This window comes from Euphorbia lathyris, chromosome 9, assembly GCF_963576675.1.
Source record: "Euphorbia lathyris chromosome 9, ddEupLath1.1, whole genome shotgun sequence".
NCBI lineage: Eukaryota > Viridiplantae > Streptophyta > Magnoliopsida > Malpighiales > Euphorbiaceae > Euphorbia > Euphorbia lathyris.
Genome location: NC_088918.1, coordinates 37,941,021 through 37,958,085, shown reverse-complemented (window position 1 = coordinate 37,958,085; position 17,065 = coordinate 37,941,021). Strand labels below are relative to the sequence as shown.

Here is a 17,065-nt window from a genome sequence, read left to right as displayed (position 1 = left end):
TTAACTAACCCCTAATCCTTGTATTATCAATGGCTAGGGACGGATCCAGTGGGAGGCTTAGGGGGCTCGAGCACCCAGTGGTCGTCGAAAAAAGCTAAAACTTCTATACAAATTGTGTACAAGTTTTTAATGTTCTATGTAAAAACACCAAAAAAATATCTATTTAGCACCCATAGACCACCATAAGCATTCTCTGTCAATAAATCCTATATCGGTCACTATCGGTGGTTACTCGTTGATCAAACAAAGACCAATCACCTTTTATGGATGGTCCATACAATAATAAATCGCTCCAAAGAGACAAACACAACTAAACTTTCTTGTTAGTTTAGTTTGTTAAATGATCAAATATATAACCAGATCCATTTGGTAAAAGGAATAAAAAATTTAATTTTCTGTTATCCATTTAAACTCTATTGTACGCTTTATTTCCAACACTAATATCATCGCCCGTAAGGCATATGAGGCCCTAAAAATGGACCCAAACAGACTAATTCCCATTCTTTCTCTCTCCTTGGTAGGGATAAGTGGCTACAGGTAGAAATCGGAGACAAACATGCTAAATAGAAAGCCAAAACGGAGGTCCTCGTGGTAGACACCTCTCTCCCATACAACCCATCATCTGGAAGCCTATGCTCTCAGAATCAGATGGAGTTATCTCTATACGACGACTATCATGGAAGATACCTGTTGAGGGAGGAATAGTGACTCCACAAGAAAATCAAATGATTGCCAAGGATACATACATTGCCTCACTTTAAATGAAACCCATGATGAGGAAATCTGGGAAGAAGAGAGGGAGAGAGTCGAACCAATGGGATAAATCGAGACTCTTTGGCTAGCTGAAAGAAAACTATTAAATTTAGCGAGCTTCAACCAAAAGCGAAAGAGTGAATAATTGAAACTTCAAGAAAAATCTCTCAACCTCCGCCTGGTGTCTGAAGTGTAGATACGGGTTCTACCAAATTCATATATATATTATCTTACACTACATTTTTTTATTTCACATATAATTTATCTGAGACATTACGGTTTTAATCAATATTTAAGTTTAATTATCAAATTGTATTTGAGATATAATTTATTGAAATAAAAATATGTTTTTTAATTTATTACAAAATATAATTGAGATGTGATTTATTGTATTTTAAGTATGTTTTTTAAAGATAAAAATCATCATTAGACCCATGATCTTTCATTTTTTGGTTTATTAAACTCTTGATCTTTTATTTGGATACATTAAGCTATTAATCATTTATTTTTGGTCTCATTAAACTCGTGATGACCAAATGAGTAAGTTGTGAACATAAAATCGGTTAACATACTGTTATTCATTGTACATGCATTCGAAATTTGTATGTTTTAACTGTTTGAAATCGGTTTTAGATGTGTAATGTGTCTAGGAAAACTGTACAACCCTTAATTCAAACTGTAAAAAATATTTTTTTAAATAATTTCAAATACAGATGAAGTTAATAACGTATTTTTAACAGAATTAAATGTTCACAGCTTACTAATTTGGTCATTAAGGGCTTAATGAGACCAAAAATAAATGATTAGGTGTTTAATGTATCCAAATAAAAAAATTAAAGGCTTTAGTGAACTAAAAAATGAAAAATTAGGGACCTAATGATGCTTTTTACTTTTTTAAATTGTTAGATTAATTAAATTCAATTTTTATCTAATTAATTAGAGGTAGATTAATATTCTAATCTTAACTCATTTGTATATTTAGAAACGTTTATAGTCTAAATATAAGTATGATATGAAATCAATTCTTAAAGTTATCTATATCAATGGTTTTAAAAATAATTTTTTATAATAAATTGTGTTTAGAATATAACTTGTAAGAAATAAATTAATTTTTAGAATATAAATTAATGGTAAAGGCTATTGTTACTTTGTTTAATATTATAGTAAAATTTAATGTCAAATGTTAGCTAAATGTAATGGGTAAATTACACGCATGCCTACTGAACTTTACCCATTTAATATTATGGTCATTAAACTTCAATTCTTAACAGTATGGCCATTGGACATTACATTTTTCAACACCGGTGGTCACTCAACGTCTCAAAACGACCGTTGACGGTCTCAAAGTAAAAAATTCGAAGAGTTAATGATATTCTAAGGAATTTTAATTTTTGGAAATTTTCGTTTTAAGGTCATTTATGTGCTTTTAGGTTAGGATGTGATTTTGGAAAATAAAAAATATGGTTTCATGGTAAATGTCGTTCTGAACAACTTTAATTCTTGAATATTTTCATTTTGAGGTCTTTATCAGCAATTTTGAAGAATTAGTTAAAGTTCAATGACCACTAGTGTTAAAAATAATAAAGTCGTTAAAAATTGAAGTTCAGTAGCCATAATGTTAAAATGAGTAAAGTTCAGTGACCATGGGTGTAATTTACCCTAAACTAATCAGAAAAGTTAAAAACGGCTCCACCATCTCAGCAGATGAAGGACTTAAAACCGTTTTTATACGATGAAATAAGAAAGGAGTTGAGTTTGTTTGAGAGAAAACAAAGTTTTGTTTTCATTCAATTTCACTCAAATTTTCGCACACTTTCAGCTGATTTCTCTTGCTTTCTCTCATGCTCTCTCCAAAATCCAGCCCTCTCCCCTCCCTCTCTGCCATGTGATGCCATCCCACTCTTTCGGTTGGGAGTCGATTTTATACATGGTGTGTAATTTTTTTTTTTACTAGATCGGTGTCTAATAGAAAATAATAGGATTAAGAGAGCATCTAATAGGCCAAAAGAATTAGAAATTTGGACTATTTACATGAAAATCATATATGATTATAAAATTACAATTAAATCATATCACAAAACTTAATTTTTATATGTCATTATTTTCTATATATATCAAATAAATTATGATTTTATGCCCTAATTTATAAATTTTAGATCTCAATTTATAAATCTCAAACCCTAAAAATATATCTTAGACATCTAACTCATGAAATATAATTCTTAAAATATATAAAAAAAACAATGATTTTTTTAGTTCAACGTTATTTAAATTAGTACTTGGCATAGTAGTAAATAATTTTTTAAATCTAAATTTCTGTGTAATTTAGGTTTAAAAAGGACCTAACAACAGGAAAAAAAATAGAAATTTGGATTTAATGAGGGTTTAATGGTAAAAAAATTAGAAATTTGGATTTAGAGAGGTCTTAACAGACCAAAAAAATTAGAATTTTGGATTTAGAGAAAACCTAACCGGACCTGAACCAATTTCGGGGTGCTAATTCAATACCCGATCTAATTTTTTTAAAAACAGGAGGACCGAAATACAACAACAACTTAAATTTCATAGAAATAAAAAGAATCGAAACTACTTGTTACCGTGATGGCTCCGACCGGAGGGGCCGAGCCCCTCCCGTCCCCCTGATCCCACTCTCTTCTCTTCTCATTCACTTTTGTTTTTATTTCCCAAAATGAAGAATTCTCTCTCCTACGTGCTTCTCTTTTTTTAATCTTTGTATTTTGTCATTTTGCCGATTACTTGTCCCATTCCTACATTTAGTGACATCCCATCCCATCCCATCCCATCCCATCACCTTCTTCTCTTTCTATTTCTTTCTTATTTTGTATCATCTAGATCCTAACCTAACCTAACCCACACACTTGCTAATTTCGCATGAGTGAAAGAAACAAACCAACATAATAACATTTATATAATTGAAATAGCATAATATATCACCAACCCTCTAAACTTATTCTAAAAATTTGATTAACCCTTTAAATTTACGGAATATTTTATTAGCCACCTCAATTTATTAAAATAATTTATTGACTATCTTAATTTATTTAAAGTGACTTATTAGTTCCATGAACTTGCTTATAGTGACCTATTAATTTGTTCCTGAGTTTGTTTAAAATGATATAAATTTCAATTTATCTAAATATGTATAAAAATTCTGTTAACTGATATTTTATCAGTTGTTTAGTCAAGTAATTAGTTAGATAGAACAGAGTTATAATAGTAATTTTATTTTTTGATTAGTTTTGTACTGCTATTATATAAAGCAGATTAGGGAACTTTTATTCACAACTTTTATACTTTACTTCATCTGTATATTCTTCTTTTAATTTCAATGAAATCTTCTTTCAATTCTTCAATAATGGAATTGTTCACATGGTATCAGAGCAATTTCTGATTTCTATGCTTCCGCGTTCTTCATATTTTTTGTTTCTTTAGAAATCATTGATTTCTAAATTGTTCGATCTCTTTTTCTATAAGATCCGAATTTCTTCTTTCTTTCAAAATTGAAAGTTTCTTTCTTCTATTTTCTGCAAATCTTTCTAATGGTTGTTCGAATCGGAGAGTCTAGTGTGTATTTTATACACCCTAGCGAAAATCCTGCTCTTGTTCTAGTTACGTCACCACTTTCTGGACTAGGGGATTATCATTCTTGGAGTCAAAACATGAAGATGGCCTTACTCTCTAAGAATAAGTTGGATTTTGTGGATGGGACTATTGACGCTCCAGAGAGAGATTCTGATATGTTTCAAGATTGGAAAAGGTGCAATAATCTTGTGCTTTCTTGGGTGATTCGCTCTGTGTCACCGTCAATTCAACAAAGCGTTTTATGGTTAGAGGATGCAAGAAAGGTCTGGGATAATCTAAAAGAAAGGTTTGCTCAATCTGACATCTTTCGTGTGGCTAATTTGCAAGGAGAGATATTTACTATTAAGCAAGGTATGAGAAATGTCTCTGAATATTTTACTTGTCTTCAGAAATTATGGGATGAATTTATCTCTATAAGATCTATTCCTAAATGGGTATGCGAAGGATGTGTGTGTAATGCTCTTTATGTTGTTCAAAGGGATAGGAATTTAGATCAGGTGATCTGTTTTCTTAAAGGTTTGAACGATTCTTTTAGTACTATAAGGTCCCAGATCATGGTGATGGATCCACTGCCTAATATCAACAAAACTTTTTCTCTTATCATTCAATTTGAAAGACAGAATGTTGTTCAAGATTCAGCTTTAAGTGAGAATTTTGTAGCTTTTGTTCAGAACAACAAACTTTCAAAGAAGTGTGCTTATTGTGGTTTTAAGAATCATACGGTTGATACTTGCTATAAGAAGCACGGATACCCACCAGGTTATAAGTTCAAGAATAAAATGGTTAGGGCAAATATGGTTGATAATGAAGTTTTTCCTGTCAAGAATGATGAAGCTGGTATTTTGGGTGCTGTTCCTCAGGCAGAAAAACAAATTGTTTCTCAATTAACTCCAGAACAGATTACTCAACTGCTGAAATTGATTCATAATACGCAGACTTCCTTTGTGAGTTGTGCTACAACTTCAGTTTGTCCTACTTCCACTTCTATGATGTCAGGTACATTTTTTTTTCCAATGCTTTATATAAGAAAGATAATTGGATTATTGATACATGTGCTAGTTCTCATATTGCTAGTTCGAAAAGTTTTTTTGTTCAAATTCAACCGGTTAATAATTGGCAAGTTTTATTGCCAAATCAAATGGTTTCAAAAGCTACTCATATAGGCACTGTTAAATTCACAGATGATTTTGTATTGCAGGATGTTTTATATGTTCCTTCTTTTTCTTATAATTTGATATCTGTTTCTAAGTTAACAGCTTCTTTGCATTGTGTTGTTAATTTTTCTGATTCTGGTTGTCTTATACAGAACTCTCAGATGGGGAGGATGATTGGATCAGCTAAGTTGAGTGAAGGATTATATTGTTTGAATTTGCCTGTTGTTAATTCTGTTTCTTGTTCTGAACATGTTGAGAATGTTAACATGTTGAATGTTGTTAATTCTGTTTCTATTAAGCAAACAATTGAGATTTGGCATAATCGATTAGGGCATGTTTCTCATAGTTGTTTACACCAACTTCGTCAATATATTGGTATTGATTCTTTTGCTAAAATTGCTTGTGATGTTTGTCATATTGCTAGGCAAAAGAAGCAAGTTTTTCCTTTAAGTATTTCTAAAACTGTTAAACCTTTTGCCTTGGTGCATATGGATATTTGGGGGCCAACCTCAGTTTCTGTTCAAGGGTATAAATATTTTCTTACTGTAGTCGATGATTACACTAGGTTTACTTGGATTTTTTTGTTAGAGTCAAAAGCTGTTGTTGCCGTTTTAATTCAAAATTTTGTTGCATTAGTAAAAACTCAATTTAATAGAGAAATTAAAATTATAAGGAGTGATAATGGCTTAGAGTTTAAACAGGATCAGTTTTATGCTTCTAAAGGCATTTTGCATCAGACTAGTTGTGTGGAAACTCCATAACAAAATGGTATTGTTGAGCGTAAGCACCAATATATAAAGATAAGGAACCTAAAACATATAAACAAGCTGCTCAGTTTCAAGAGTGGCAGGATGCTATGACCGATGAAATTAAAGCTCTTGATGCAAATCATACTTGGGAAATATGTTCTTTACCACCAGGAATTGTTCAATAATGGAATTGTTCACAAATTCAAAATTTAAAAAAGAAAAAAAAATATAATTAAGCCCCTAAATTTTACATGTTTTAAGGATCAAGTGTCTGATCAATTATTTTTTCATATTGAGCCCTTAATCATTGATTTTATTATGGATTTGACCCTTATTTAACTTTTTCGTCGAGTTTTGGAAAGAAAAAGACCGATTTGACGATTCTAATGCTGAAAATCATAAAATGAGAGATGAAAAGATTGAGTTTGGAAGAACCCACTGGAAATTAATTTTTGTAAATTCTTGTTAGTTTTTACTATCTATCTATCATAGTCAATAAATTCTTATTTTTATTTGTCCACGTCAATAAGCCGAATCGCCATAACGATGCATGTCACTCAAACTCGACAAAAAAATTAAATAACGGTCAAATCCATAACAAAATCAATAATCAATGGCTCAATGTGGAAAAATAATTGATCAGAGACTTGATCCTTAAAGTAGGTAAAATTCAGGGACTTAATTATATTTTTTGCCTTTAAAAAATAAAAGCCCAATTCGTGAAACAAATTAACTTTCTATTTTATACATTTTTACGACGTTTTTATATATTTAGGGATTTAATTATAATACTTTAAATAAATTTAGGGAGTTAATGAGACACTGTATAAATTCAAAAGGTTAATCAAGCTTTTTTTTAAGACAAATTCAGGATATAATTGATGTATTATTAGCTCTCTGATTTTTCATTTTTTTTTGTTGGTTTATTAAACATTTGATCTTTTATTTGAATACATTAAGATCGTGATCATTTTTTTTTGTCTCATTAAGCTCTTAATGACCAAAAAAAGTAATTTTGAATATAAAATTCGATTAACATACTATTATTCATTGTATATGCATTCAAAATTTATATTTTTTCACTGTTTGAAAGCAGTTTTAGATGTGTAATATGACTATAAGAAAACTGTAAAAACCTTAATTCAAACTGTAAAAAATATATTTTTTAATGGGTAAATTTCATCAATGGTGTACAACCTTTGCACTATTTCACACTTTGATGTACAACCTTTATTTTGTCTCACTATATGTACGAACTTGTGGGTGACCTCCCAATATGGTGTACAACAGGTAAAAATGACCTGTCAACGCAAAGTCAATGCGCCACCTCAGCAATTTGACCGGTCAAAAAGTCAAAAATTGGCCCAAACATATGCAATTACTTTTTTACCCTTTTCTTTTCCACTAATTAAAAACCTGTCCTTTCTTCTTCCCCCAACTCCTCTTTCTCTCTCTCTCCTTTTAATTTTCTGCTAATTAAAATCATGGAACCTGAAATTAAAGTGCGACCTCTCTCTCTCTCTAGACCCTTCCTTCCGTTCCTGCTCTTCAAAAACTAACACCTGAAAATCTCAACCTCTCCATCTCACATCTTTGCACAAACTTTCTCCAATGACGACTGAACCTTCTGATCACTTGCTTTGTAGTTAATAATGGTTTGATCTATTAAGTTTCATGGGATATAGAGAGCCTCAGATCTCCGGTGTTTAGAGTCGGTTAAAGCACCTTGCCGCTGTCTCCGGAACAACCGCGGACAGCAAAATCCGAGTATGGGCCAAACCGTATCATGAAAAGCTGAAGAATACCCAGAGGGTCGAATAAGCTATGGAGAATTCAAATCAATGATGAGAAATGGAATGGATTGGAAAATGGCTTCTCGTCAATATTCAATTCAAGAGTATTAATCAATTCATTTAGTATCAAAATACTCAGAAAAGGGTCCACACCCCTACACCACAATCTACATTTCTGCTATTGCTTTAATATTGAAAAAAAATATATAATTAATTGGGGTTTACAGTTGCAATGGTTTCAATTTTTTTGAATATTTTGTATCTAAATTTCAGATCTTCTTCGTAGATAGAGAGAAAATTAAAAGAGAAAGTAAAAAAAGGAGAGATGAGTTGCATATGGGTATTTTAGTAATTATATTAGGAGTAAGGTTAATTTAGTAATTGTATAAACAGTGGGTCCTATTTTTAAATGATTAAGGTGAAAAATACTGAGGTGGCACGTTGACCAAGCGTTGACCGGTCATTTTTACCTGCTGTATACCAAAGTGGGAGGTCACCCATAAGGTTGTACATATTAGTGAGACAAAATGAAGGTTGTACATCAAAGTGTGAAATGGTGTAAATGTTGTACACCATTGATGAAATTTACCCATTTTTTAATAATTTTAAATACATATGTAGTTAATAACATATTTTTAATAGAATCACATATTCGTAATTTACTAATTTGGTCAATAAAGGTTGATGAAAATATACTTATAATATCTCTGTATGTTGATGATTTACTTATTATAGGAAATAATATGAAGCTCATTGACAAATTTAAAGAAGGAATGAAAGATGTGTTTGAGATGACTGATCGGGAGAATGTCATTTTTCCTTGGCATATAGGTGCAACAAAATCAAAGTGACATATTCATAAATCAATCCAAGTATGTAATGAAGATCTTAAAAAAACTGATGAAGTGTTGTATAGAAGTTTAATAGGCTGCCTAATATACTTAACTACAACAGGCCGGATATTATGCACGTTGTAAGTTTGCTGTCAAGATATATGCATTGTGCAAGTGGAATTCACTTTCCAGGTAGCAAAACGAATCCTGAGATATGCCAAAGGCACTGTTGACTTTGGAATGAAGTTTCAACAAGTCATTAAGTTCAATCTTCATGGTTATTCCGATAGTGATTATGCAGGAAGTGAAGATGATATAAGAAGTACTTCTGGTTATTGTTTCAACTTTGGTTCTAGAATATTTCATGGTGTTCAAAGAAACAAAAGTTAATAGCTAGGTCAACAACAACTGAGTATATAGTTGTTGTTTTAGTTGCAAATCAGGTTTTTAAGCTAAGGAAACTCATGACCGATTTTCATATGGAGCGAACAAAAAGCACACAAATTTTTTGTGGATAACCAAGCTACAATTTCAATCACAAAGGATTCACTATTTCACAACAAAACAAATCATTTCAAGATAAAGTTTTATCTCCTTAGAGAAGTACAACAACAAGGAGATGTGTGTTTAATTCATTGCAAAACAGAAGATCAAAGTGCTGATATTCTAATAAAAGAACTTCCAAAAACAAGGTTTGAATTTCTTAAAGAAAAACTAGGCGTATGCAGCTCTAGAGTCAAGGAGGAGCGTTTATATGACTCTAGCTCTTGTTTTTTTTATGATTTGAAAGAGTTAACTATCAACTATCAGTTAGTATTTGATTTGATCTGTACGCTTATATTTAAGAAATTAGTTTAAGATTTTATGTAGCAGATTTTATGCAAAGTAGTTGATTATTGACTGTATAACTATTTGAATTCCATACTCAATAAAATTATCATTTCAATATCTCAATATGCACGTTATTTACTTTCCAATAACTATAAAAATCATGAATATAGCATTGATATGCAGAAATTGATTATTGTTCCATGGTAAGTTTGTTGCCCAAACATTAAATTTGGGGATTGAAAATTGGCAACGTTTAATAACACTTTGCTGGATAAAATATCATGGGGTTTATTGACAAAGGAAGCTTTTATCATTTCTTTTGTGAAGCAATGTTTTTTTCGCTTGATCAGGTTTACCGAAGTTGAGTGTGTTAGTGGATGAGATTGATTTGATATGACCTCTAAAACTTATTTTGAAAGGATTTCAATTTGTGTAAGTGAATACCCTGATCGTTGTCGATATTCCAATAAACAGTGTTAATTTGATTTTGAAAAAAGTATAAAAAAAATTTATGTGTTGGGTCATTGTTAAACATAAATTATGTGGTTTAAAAATTAATAAACATATATTTTGAAATTAATTCTGTTAGTAAATACAATTCAAACTGATTAACGACATTCAGAAAAAGTTAAAATGTGAACCAAAGTTAAAGAGATATTTTTGTTTTTATATTTATTTCTTTTATAATTTATTTTTTTCTCTACCCACTCACTATCTACTAGATCTCGCCATGGGCCGATGAGTCCACCCACCCGGTCCGAACCCGAATAAGCCCGTCTAGAAAAATGGGCGGGCTTGGACTATATAAATACCCGTCGGGCCTGGCTTGGCCCAGCCCGTTATTTATATACACATTTATAAATTTAATATTTATTTAAATGCCTCATATTAACTATTATGTTTATTATTTTTTATTAAAAAAAGTTAGTATTTTATTTTAATTGAATTTTGTTTTAATATATCCGAACCCGACTCTAATTAGTGTGGGTTTAGACTGAGCTTGGACTTATTAGGATTTATCAAAAGCTCGACAGGTGCGGTTTGAGCCCGGCCCATGCAGAGGTCTACTATCTACCTCTCATTTCTCTCTGTTCAAATTCTCTCCTCCAGCGCTCTCTCTCCCAATAAATTTAACCCAAACTGGCCGAGCCTCAACACAATCCCAGCAAATGCGGATGTGGTTTCTAGCTCATCACACTTGGAGCAGCAAGAATCCAGACTCAGATCAGATGCAATTTTCATTCGGTTTGAATTTGACATAATACCATAATGAGAAAAGCACAGATTCGTTTAGTAATGGAAATTCCAATTATTACAACTCCCAGAAGGCAACAATGAAAACACCATTACTCATGTAGGCCCACGCCACGACCAAGAAACAGAAGCCTAGAAGCTCCAAGATAATTTTGAAGTTTCCACATGTACCTCATCGGACAAAAAAATCAGTGGCGATAGTCACAACACAAGAGATCTACTGTCAACCTAAACATCACTCCACAACCTTGTAAGTTGGGCTCCTACCTACCATTATGGACACCTCTATCCAACATTTCTGGCCAACCACAATGCTTATTATGAGACTATTATTAGGAGAGAGAGAGCTTGAGGAGGAAAGAGAGAGAATTTGAATAGAGACAAATGAGACTTAAGATATTGATTGGATATGAAAAAAAATAAAAAATCTTTTTAATACCATTAATCAGTTTTGGAATATGTTTATTAATAGAATCAATTTCAATGTGTCTGTTTATCAACTTAACTATATAGTTTATGTTTGAAAACGTACAAACCACGTAGTTTATTTTTGTATTTTTCCATTCAATTTTAGATAAAAGTATAAAAATAAATATTATAGTTTAATCGATTTATAAAAACAGTCTATGTGGTTTAAAAATTTACAAATAAGAATTTTTTTATAGTATACAAACTCATTCATCCCTTAAAAGTTGTTGTCGTAACTATTTATTATAAAAGATAGCGATTTGAGCAATTAAAAAGATTGACCTTGCAAATTATCTAAAATAAATAAATTAACCAAACCATAGATATTGTTTGATTAAAATTCGATCATAGTAGTATCTTGTAACTCTAAATTTGATAAAACATAAAATCATTTTTGTAAATTTTTAGAACACACGAAATGTATATTTTCCATTTATAAACTGAAACGCAAAAGAGATGATAAGGTATTATAATATAATGTCCGTGGAAGAAGAACAAATACATTTATTATTATTATTAGAATACATAGCAGCCCCAGGGCCCACCTTATTTAATTTGATAATTACACCAATATTTAAAAGTTGATAAGAATCTTGACGCAATCTGGCTGCTTGACAAGTTGAAAAGCTTTGTTTATCTCTTCCAATGATATTTCATGGCTCAATAGCTCCTCAACATGCAATTCCTGCATCAATTATTTCATGCTTTATTTATTTTTTATCCTTAGCTAGGCTACAATTCAATCAAATTAATTTTATAAATATAAATTTGTAACCTCATTAGTGCATTTTTGAAGAAGGGTAGGGAGGTCACTGTGAAGTTTCAGCCCTCCAAAAACACACCCCTTTAGATTTCCACCACATAAAAGGCTCAGATAGTTAATTTCTACACTTTGAACATTGCCTGCACCGACTATTATTGCTTTCCCAATCCCCTGCACCAATTAATATTCATCCATCAACTACATTGTTTCAAGAGTATTGTAGAATTTCTTTATACTTACCGGAGTTGTTGACATTAGAGCTTCATTGACTAAAGATGGTACACCGCTACACTCGATACAATTGTCCACTCCTAATCCACCTGTTTTTTCTTTTATTAATTCCGACACCGATTTTCCCGATTCTTCTGGGTTTATAAAATCCGTCATTCCGAAAGCTTCCCCTTTTTCCTTCTTTCTTCCATTTTTATCCACTCCTATTATTTTACTTGCCCCTTGTATTCGAGCCGCCTCTATAGCCTGGAACACACCTCCACAGAAACAAATACATTACATAATTTTCTATAACAGTCTGGTCTAATATTATGTATTGGTCTAAGCTTCATTTAAAACACATCTATATAGTATTGGACTAGGCTGTTACGTTTTGAAGCTCGATAAAAAAAAAAAAAAAAAAAAAAAAGGGAACAAAATTGGAGTAGTTAAATGTACCCCTAAGCCAACAGGCCCAAGGCCAATAACAGCAACAGTAGAGCCATTCTGAACACTGGCTTCCTTCCAAGCAGCTCCGTAGCCGGTGGAGAATCCACAAGAGAGAAAACTAGCATGTGCTAGTTTTAAATTAGGGGGAATCTTAAGAACATAATTGGAATCTATTACAGTATATTCAGACCATGTTGAGCATGAAAGAAGATGATAGAGCTTTTGTCCTCTAATTGACATTCTTGATGTTCCATCCAGCATTAATCCACTGAAACCTAAGGGGTATTTTAGGCACAAATTGGTCTTTCCTGATTTGCACATTTCACATTCTTTGCATTCCCCAATATAAGCTGGAATCACAATATCTCCTTCCTTGAACTCTTTCACTTCATCCCCAATACTCTCCACTACTCTGCAATTATAATATATAAAATGAAAGTGGAGGGAGACTATAATAATAGGGGCTAAATTGTACTTTTAATCCTATTATTTAAGAGTTGACTTACCCAACACCTTCATGTCCAAGAACTCTGGGGAAAACCGGCTGAGGTTATATAAACAATTAATGGTAATTAGGATTAAATAAATAAAAATGGAATGAAAAGAAAAAAAAAAGAAAAAGGACTGACCAATGGGAAACCGTTGGAGCACAAGATATCAGTGTGGCAAAAACTAGCAGAAAGCATCTTAATTCTAATTTCAGAAGATTTGGGAGGATCTACTTGTATCTCTTCAACCTTCATTGCTTCTCCATATCCCCAGCATACAGCAGCTGAACATTTAATTAAATCCAGATCATGATCGATTAATAGAAGATATTTTATGAGTTTTAATTAATTACCTTTGCATCTAATTACTTGTGAGCTTTTCTCAGACATTGCTTAGACAGAGATGCTCTGGTGGACTTCTGTTTTTCTCTTCTCTGTTTTAGTGTGGATAAGTAGAATATGATGTGAATAATCTCATATCTCTCTCTCTATATAGGCTACTTAGTTGGCAAATTAATAATATAATTATTATGCATTTTTTTTTTCAGACTCAAGTTTTCCAGTCAATTAATTGATCTAAATTTTTAGGGTTAATACACATATTTGCCCTCGTGTTTTCTCGGAAAAACATATATGCCCATGTGTCAAATAAACCCACTAAAATCTCCTTGTACTTGTCACAACCCTACAGATATACCCCACACTAACGGAATGATGATTTGGCACAAACGCCGTTCCACGTGGAACGCCACGTCATGCCACGTCAACTGCCAACAAATTAAAATGAATCCTACGTGGCAAAGTAAAAAGGGTTAATACACATATTTGCCCTCGTGTTTTCTCAGAAAAACACATATGCCCCTGTATCAAATAAACCCACTAAAATCTCCTTGTACTTGTTAATAAGTTATCAGCATTTGAAATGTAGATGTCACTTTGGAAATGGTAAAAAAGCTGAAAATTGGTGGTGCTGCTGCTGAAGAATTGGAAGAGGAAGCAGTGCAAAAATTTGCCGTAAAGCCTCTAAATCGTCCTGGATTTATAAGCATAATATTTCATCCATGTTAGTTCTCAATTCTCTATTTGCTTATAACAACTTTTTCAAATGTAGCAACTGCTGTAATATTTTCATAAATCCAAGGAGAAGAAGATAGGGTTTCGCACTCGTTTTTCATAAATCCACTGTTCACTCCACTGCAGAGTAACTATTCACTCTCCGTTGCGTCGAATAAACCAGAAGAAGATAGGGTTTCGCACTCGTTTTTTTGTCAATCCATGAGAAGAAGAAGCGCTGCGATAGAGAGAGAGGAGTCGAAGGGTTCTTTTAGTTCTCCTAGGAAGTCGAAAGAACGAGAGAGAGTCGAAAGAAAGAGAGAGAGAGTCATTCTAATTTCTGCTACTTATATGAACTGCCATGTAGACATATTTTTAATTATTTAAAATTTTTAAAAAGGGACGTGGCATGATAACTTATTAACAAGTACAGGGAGATTTTAGTGGATTTATTTGATACAGGGGCATATGTGTTTTTCCGAGAAAACACGAGGGCAAATATGTGTATTAACCCTTTTTACTTTGCCACGTAGGATTCATTTTAATTTGTTGGCAGTTGACGTGGCATGACGTGGCGTTCCACGTGGAACGGCGTTTGTGCCAAATCATCATTCCGTTAGTGTGGGGTATATCTGTAGGGTTGTGACAAGTACAAGGAGATTTTAGTGGGTTTATTTGACACATGGGCATATGTGTTTTTCCGAGAAAACACGAGGGCAAATATGTGTATTAACCCAAATTTTTATTATGCTATATTTATTTCCATCAGTATTTTTGTGGTTTAAAAATTTACAAAATGTTATTTTGGGGTTCATTCTGTTAGCAAACACATGTCAAATTGATTAACGGTGTTAAAAAAAGTCAAAAGTCAAAGGAAAAAAGAGTTAATTTTATCCTTATATTTATTTATTTTATAAATTAACCCTCTTATTATCTAATTATCACAAACAAACCTCAAAATAAAAAATAAAAATCAATAACACCATCTTATCTATTTCTCTTTAATTTCTTATTTTTTTTTTCTACATTCTCTCTTCTTTTTATTAATTTTTCTCTCTCTATAACCAAGATGGGGTTCCGGCCCCAAACTCTTGGATGACTCGGCCCCTAGTAGATACAACCCGTCAACTCGTAAAAAGCTTATACAGATTATAACAAGTTAGCGAATCAAGTGGCAACCCGATTCATTTATTTTTCAGAATACGGATGTTTACTAAATTAATACCAAATTCATTAAGCAAACAGATGCTATTAAATTATCATTCCTCACATCAAGAGGGTAAATTACATCCATGGCCACTGAACTTTATCCGTTTTCACATTATGGCCACTAAACTTCATTTCTGCCCAGTATGGCCACTGAACTTTACACTTTTTAACACCAATGGTCACTTAACGCCTCAAAACGACCGTTGGCAGCTAAAAATAAAAAATCCAAAGCGTTAATGATATTCTAAGTAACTTTAATTCTTGAAAATTTTCGTTTTGAGGTCATTTGTGTATTGTTTGGTTAGGAGAGAGAAAGTGAATTTTTAGAGAGAGAAAGCTCCAAAAAATGTGTGATTTTCACAAATAAAAAATGTGGTTTCATGGTAAATGTCGTTCTGAAGAACTTTAATTCTTGAATATTTTCATATTGAGGTCGTTAACGATCGTTAACGGTCATTTTGAGAAGTTAGTTAAAATTGAGTGGCCACCAGTATTAAAAAGTGTAAAGTTCAGTGGCCATACCGGAAAAAAATGAAGTTCAGTGGCCATAATGTGAAAATGGGCAGGGGCGGAACCAGGAGGTTTAGGGGGCTCGAGCCCCGGTAGGCGGCCGGAGAATTGAGAAATTTTCTTTTTTTAGTAATGGTGTCTGGTAATATTTTGGAGTGACTTATATTGACTTTATGTAGTATTATTTTAATATTTAAAGGTATATGAGATGGTTAAGGATTCTATTTGAGAAGTTCTATGTTCAACTCCCTTCAACCTCATTTTCTTTTAAAAAGTTTTATTTATTTTAATTTTATTTTTCAATAATTATAAAAACATGTTACCATTATTAATTAATTTAAATGGACTCTTTATTTTTATTTTGATAACACTTTTGAATTTATTTTTAATATGTCTTTACCATTAAAAAAAAGTAAACATATTTAATATTCATTTTTATTATGTCTTTACCATTAAAAAAAGAAGTAAACATGTTTAATTTTCTATTAGTTCAATGCTAGTTTCTAAAAAATGATAACAATTTTACAGTTTTTAATGCGTTGGATGCTAAAAAATTTTTGAAATTTTACCGCCAACCGTACAGTTAATTTCGATTTTTTTTTACATTTTGAAATTTTTTTACTGATATGTTTGAACCTCGGATCAGTTGGAGTCCTGATTCAGTAGCCATGGGTGTAATTTACCCCACATCAAGAAGGACATGATCCACTCTTGAATCATCTTCTTCTTCAGCAGCAGGAGCTCGACAAATAGGGCAATTCAAGTGAGAATTCAACCACATATCAATACATTCAACATGAAAACCATGTCCACATTTCTTCAACCTTCTTCCAATTTCATTCTCCTCGAAAACGGTTTAGCAAATCATGTTAGAAATCTTAGATTTCATCATAATATTAGATAAACATTAATTGCCCAGATGTTGGAATAAGATGATTTTCATA

General features: G+C 32.1%; 2 protein-coding genes across 2 annotated transcripts; one reads left to right on the top strand and one right to left on the bottom strand.

The window, feature by feature from the left end:
- The first annotated feature begins 4,092 nt into the window (after positions 1-4,092).
- Positions 4,093-5,890, top strand: LOC136206680 (uncharacterized). The gene is made up of 2 exons (XM_065997825.1): positions 4,093-5,352; positions 5,663-5,890. Exons 1-2 carry the CDS (start codon positions 4,314-4,316, stop codon positions 5,695-5,697), a joined length of 1,074 nt encoding a protein of 357 aa, XP_065853897.1. The 5' UTR covers positions 4,093-4,313; the 3' UTR covers positions 5,698-5,890.
- Positions 5,891-11,892: 6,002 nt separating this feature from the next.
- Positions 11,893-13,840, bottom strand: LOC136205295 (8-hydroxygeraniol oxidoreductase-like). Its single transcript, XM_065995830.1, has 7 exons — positions 13,703-13,840; positions 13,491-13,633; positions 13,368-13,405; positions 12,871-13,273; positions 12,442-12,678; positions 12,214-12,372; positions 11,893-12,123 (listed from the first exon to the last, which is right to left on the bottom strand). The coding sequence occupies exons 1-7, from the start codon at positions 13,737-13,739 to the stop codon at positions 12,013-12,015; spliced, it is 1,128 nt and encodes a 375-aa protein (XP_065851902.1). The 5' UTR covers positions 13,740-13,840; the 3' UTR covers positions 11,893-12,012.
- Between the last annotated feature and the right edge of the window lie 3,225 nt (positions 13,841-17,065).